Source organism: Falco punctatus (assembly GCF_963210335.1).
Source record: "Falco punctatus genome assembly, chromosome: 9".
In the NCBI taxonomy this organism is placed as follows: Eukaryota; Metazoa; Chordata; class Aves; order Falconiformes; family Falconidae; genus Falco; species Falco punctatus.
In genome coordinates, this window is record NC_137589.1 from 34947218 (window position 1) to 34953253 (window position 6036).

Here is a 6036-nt window from a genome sequence, read left to right on the forward strand (position 1 = left end):
TATTCTGTTGAGTTTCAAATCTCAGTATTGATCTTTAACATTCATTTCATGAATTTGAAGAATTCTTCAAATACATGCCTATTATTAACTCATTTCAGTTCTGAAACCAGTTATGAGTAAAGAATTTTTGGAACCAAGAGATTTGCACTGTGTTAAAAGTGCCAATCCGTACATTTATTATAGTCCAAAATAGTAAAGAAAGAGAACTGACCTGATCTATACAGTTAATCTTCTCAGCAGGGTAAACCCCATAGCCACATCTAGCACACGGCTGCACATTCATCTTGAAATCCACAGAGTGAAAAATATATAGGTTTATACAAAAGGTTCAAAGAGTATGAAAGTGACTTTTTGGCCTGTGCAAAGCACACTCTAGACACTCCAGTCAGGGCCCTTTGCTGTGGTCAATGGCTCCCATTAAAGCTCTGAATTGAAGTCTGTTGCTCCGTTTGCTGACCTTCTGTTTCAAAGTCAGCTGCAGGCTGGCTTTTAAAGCCGCCAGTTAGTAAGAGCGGTTATTTTGGCAACTGTGTCAGTGCGTAAGGGAGGGTAGCAATATCTTTCTCTAAATAGAAGAATGAACTCACAGAAACAAATCATATCCATGTGAACATTCAGAGTCTGATCATTTAGTATTTCAGTTTTGCTGCAAAGCCAGTTGTCATAAGCCCAGGATGAAGAGTTTACACAGCAGCAGCAATTTATCACAGTCTCTCCTCACTCTGATACACAGCAAGTGACCTCATAGAGGACTACTCTGTGTTTAGGAACAGCATCATATTAGAAGGGGGTACCACCAGGAACACAGGCCAGAGATGCATTTGGAGCCTCTTGGCCCTTTGTTGGATCTAGAAGAGGTGCACCACCATTATCCCAGTCAAGTCATGATTTTTTCCCTTGATGCCAACTCAGTTTCACCTTGAATGCTATGGGCAGCAGAGCAGAGCATGCTCATTTCTCATGTTTTTCCGTTTCATCAACCTATCACTCCATCTCCAGGTGTAGGACAATGCACAGTGAAATGGGTAGAGACTCTTATCTCAAAGAGTTCAATACATGATGGGTACAAATCCAAATATCTGTCTCCTACAGGAAAAACGTCAGAAAGGAACCATTTACTTTTGAATTGAATGAACAAAGCAGCTATTTAACAGTGTTCACAAAGACTAGGCTGGCATAGATCAGAATATAAAAACTCCATAGCCAAATAATGGTAAGAAATTACTATGCCTGATATTAGGATTCAAGCAAGCTAGAAGGATTATGAAGTCTGCTCTGAACTAAAGAAGCTATTAAATTCTACCAGCTACAAATGGTCAGGATTTGAGATTTACATCTCACCTAAACATAATACCTCCAGCTGCACAGGGCTCCATTACCCTGGGACACAGCTAAGAGTTATCTCATTCCAAGTAAAGGTCTACTTAGTCGTCCATGCACCTGCACCACTTCCCGTGCCTGCAGCAGTCCTGGGATATTGCTAGGCACTTTCCTTTTCTATGCGTCACAAGCAATTCAATGAAAATAATTTTCTGTCTAAACCTTCTGGGTATGCTTAGAGAGCCTCCTGTTCATCTCTCCACGGAGATATGCAGTTCTGCTTAACTTATTATTACTACTTTTACTGAATGCTGACAATGTACTGGCACAACATACTGTCAGCAACTGGTGCGCCGAAAATAGAATCTCTAATCTGAAGAGCAATGGGTATGGCACAAAGTCCTGAAAACACTGGAGGCCTTTCAGAGTAAGTAACTAATATCAGTATGTAAACAGATGTATTTTCATTTTTAAAAAAAAAATGTTCACAAAATGAAATTTCTTGTATTAAAACAACTGCTGAGTTACCTCTTGTTATTCCATCTGGGATCAGGGGTGGTTTTATGTTGACCAAGTTACATCACAATAATATTTACCCTGCTCACACCTGTGAATCAAAATAGTTTGGAAGTCTTCCTGTTCCTTTCTCAGACAGCTTTCCATCTTGTCCCAGATTGCTATTCAGTTTATGCAAGTGACCTATACTAGGGTCACAGTGGCCAGGCTGTCCCCTCCCTATTTAGCACTGGGCACACTACCAGCTGCTGCCTCTTTTGTGTTCATCTACTCCAAGAGTCACCATATTGTATATTTTCTTTATAGTCATTGTCTTCACGCTATCTGCCAGAGCCCTTGTCTCACACTTTGGAAAGAACAAAGATGCATGACCTGCTCCTGTCCTAGCACAGACAATACATTGCTTAAGGTCCTCCCTGAAAGGAGTTTTGAGAGGTGCTGAAAGCAGGACATCCCTGAAACACACAAAACCACAAAGGCTTGGCAACTACAGAACAAATCGTTCCTTCAGAAGTCACCTGAACACTGATGATCTGGACAGGGCCCCAGCCTGGAGCATCAGTGTATGCAGCCCATATGCGCTGTGCACCCAGGGAGCATACTAGAGGTCCCTGGGAAGAATGAGACTACGTGCTCCTTTCAAGAGGCATGTCAGACAGCTAAATTTCACTTCGTTTTAAGATACACAAAGCCTGTTTGGTTTTTTTCACAGCAACACATACTACTGGCTTGGCTGGAAGTCAGTGAACACATTTTCCAAGCTCTCCTGCTTCTCCCAAGTTACAGCACTTTCAAGAAGAGAAGCATGGCAGGCCACAATGCTATACAGCTACTGGCTTTCCCAGCCATACTACTTCCCTCACATCCATTGTGCACCAGCTCTGCTGGAGTCTATTGAAGATTTCCCCATTTCTGAGCATCTCAAAACTGTCCTGTTGCATGATCTGTTCTTCACCACCCTGGATTAAAACTGAGCTGCTAATGGAAAAGACAGTTTATTGAAAAACAATCATTGTATGGTCTCATTACAAAGTACGCATTGCATTTTGATCATGCAAGGAATTAAATCACAAAACCAGCACAAGTTTGTTATCTTAACAAATCTTAGCAAGACATTTTCTCTTCAGTTAAAAGCTCATTGTGGCTTTTTTCCTCCTTTAGTACGGCCCCGTAAAGGCTTTTTGATATCAATGAAAATCTTAAAAGGCTTTATTTAACAGTAGAACCTTAATCAATGTGGTTTAAAAGTACTGCAGTTACACATAAAGTACAAGGAGACAGTACCTTCAAAGTGCAAATTAGTAGGAAAAAAACATTGTTACCTCTCCAACCTCCTTAAAATCATTGAATTAACTGCATAGAAAACTCGGAGCATGTCTGCATCCTGAATCTGAATCTAAAAAGCACACATTCATTACACAAAGTAACTTAACAGACATTGAAGTCAGGGCCACCTTCTCTGTCACTCCTGAATAGCCACTGTGCCCTTCCAGCTACATGAATAGCAGGAAGCCAGACACCACAAATTATGGCCACCCTATCTTCACTCCGTTTGCAAAAAAAAAGGTGCTGTTTTATTACACAAAGTGGAGGTGTTACCCACTGTTACAAGCTGCCTGTAAAAGTTCAAGCACTAGACCAGCCTCATCATAACCTTCCTTGAACCACGTGATTAATTAGTTACCTGGGCTCAGGGCCTTCTGTCTCATGTAGCCTCTCCATGCTAATCAAATTTATCAAAGTAGCAAATCGAGCTTGCAAAAATATTGAAAGACAGCTTGAAAAGATTTATCAACACTAAGACTTGAAGAAAAACTTCTAAGGGACTGCCTTCCAAACATGTACAGTAGTTTTTTTACATTTTTGCTGTTCTAGAAACCAACAAACTGTTTACATTTCATGACTAAAAGGATTTGTGTTTACACTTTCCCTTCATCACCAGTGTTGGGAAAACTTGAAAGTGTGGGGATTTTGCAAATGCTTCTAATAGAGCAAGAGAAAGCAAGAAAGGGAGTTGAAAGAAATGGAAAAAAGAACCAACAGGCCAAGAAGTCATGAGGATATGCTACAATTTAAGCTGAAAGCTTGAAGAAATCTCTGCAAAGCATGCACAGCATAGCCCATGTGCATACAATGAGACCTCCAGTGTCCAAACCTGCCCATTTATCATGTATCATAACCTAAAAAGACACAAGTTTGAAATTCATAAAACATGGCATGTGCAATAGATCACCTCTGCCTGATTACAGAGAAATCCCACCCAAATACATACACAAAGCTGACTGAGATGCATTATTCTACCAAATTTCATACAGTTGTGGTGTGCCAAATCACACCACACAACCCTCATTCCCCATAGCATACCAAACCCATCCATCCTTTCTTGCAAAATACATAAAATTCTAACAACAGTCACTTAGCAGGAAACACCTTGTGAGTTGCTCAAATCCTCCATCCTGAAAGTATCCCCACACCTGCCTCATGTCTCAGCAAAGCCCAAACCTTGTTTTCACAGATGTTGTGCAGAACACAGCGCACCGTTATTATTCCAGACAGGTACTATTTAGTTGCCTCAAGCCTTCTAGTTTGTACCTGCCATCTACCTTTCAATTTCTCAAAGGCATACTCCATTGTCATCCTGCAGCTGCTTACATGGTAGTTAAACACTTATTTTCCACAACACAAATATCCAGTCAAAGGCTTCATTATAAATGTTTTTAGGGAGTGAGTCACCAGGTATAAAGCACTACTGGCTCTTCCCCCTGCCCAGTAATCCATATGGCCAGCTGTGCAATATCATGAGAAATTTTTACCTTCCTGACCCTTCCCCACATAGCAATCACTTCATGTCCCGAAGCAAAATACTTCCTCCTGCTTCTACTATCTTTTTTAATTCTCCCTCACTCATTACTGAAAACAAGCAAGATTTTCTGAAAAATCTAGTACCTCACACTACATTAAAACTGCTTTATCTAACATGTACTTAAGAAAGATATCGCAGCACACTAAGGAAACAGCTGTTCTCTTTGTGAATGCCAGCAGCCAATGTGAAAAGAAAACAGAATCAGGGGGTTCATCAACAGTTTGAGTCAGAAATTCCCCATATACAATTCTATTACTAAACTCTTGAAAATTGGCAAGCATTATCACATACAATGCTACTTTTTCAATAGCAATACAATGACTTTTAGAAAAAAGACATTTCTAGGTCTGCTAATTCTGCTGTGGGGGCCAGATGGCAATGGATAAACGTTTTCATCAAGGCATAGAAGGTCACAGCTGGCAAATAGCCTCTGGATTTCCTTGGTAACCTCCATACACTTGCTCAGGAAAGCACATTTGGATGTTCTGAAGTTTAGGTGCCACTGCCAGTCATTGCTGGTGACTGCACAGCCTCCCTCATCTCCCCTCCACGCATTTACTTGAAGATCTACACATTTCCAGTGTCTCTGTTCTCCATAACAATCCATCCGTTACAAATTTGGAAGAGGTGCTGTCTTCTTGAAAAGAAGCAGCTAACAGATGGCATAAGAGGAACCATGGGATTCTGTTAGTTTGATTTTCAGGAGAAAACTTCGGCTACATATCCAACTGGGAGCTACAGGCATAATCGCACGAAGCAGAGACCGGCCGCAGCAGCACATGCAGACACACGGCAAGAGCCACCGCGCCGTTCAGACGTGCCTCCGTCACATGGAAGCAGTGACCTGTCGGGAAACAAAGGGCTGTTTGTTACCATGCCTGTGTTTTGTGCCAATTATGAGGCAGTTACACTGAAAAATGTCCCTTTGATGTAAATCTCTTCAGGTAGTGAATGTTAAACACCATGCACTGCTGGGTAGGTGTATGATTTTGCAGGATTGGAGCCCGCATCCAGGAGTAATTAGCAAGACTGTGCCAATCTTCAGTCCACATCCTGGACTACTGGGCCTGACGCAATGGCTGCACAGTAGGGTATTGTAATTAGCAGAGATGCAACACACCGAGTAATTGGAAAGATAAGGAAACGCCACTCAAGTTTATACAGGGAAAAAAATTCCTTAGATCTAGACAATCTCGTGTCACCATGAAACTTAAGGCTCTTCTGTCGCGGGGGTGTGACAGAGCGCAGCTATTAAGAAGTGTTAATTTCCTTTCGGCAGTGATGAACCCGTCATTACCGGCGAGGTGAGGGGGGCGCGGGGGCAGCACCCGAGCCCC

The 6036-nt window shown here is 41.7% G+C and overlaps 1 protein-coding gene across 2 annotated transcripts in view; it reads right to left on the bottom strand.

The window, feature by feature from the left end:
- NRAP (nebulin related anchoring protein) overlaps nucleotides 1-5985 on the bottom strand; it is a 58598-nt gene extending 52613 nt beyond the window's left edge. For both annotated transcript variants that reach the window (XM_080403282.1, XM_080403281.1), the window contains exon 1: nucleotides 212-5985. In XM_080403282.1, the coding sequence (XP_080259408.1) occupies nucleotides 212-283 (72 nt within the window). In that variant the 5' untranslated portion in view covers nucleotides 284-5985. The remainder of the gene's footprint in view (nucleotides 1-211) is intronic.
- Between the last annotated feature and the right edge of the window lie 51 nt (nucleotides 5986-6036).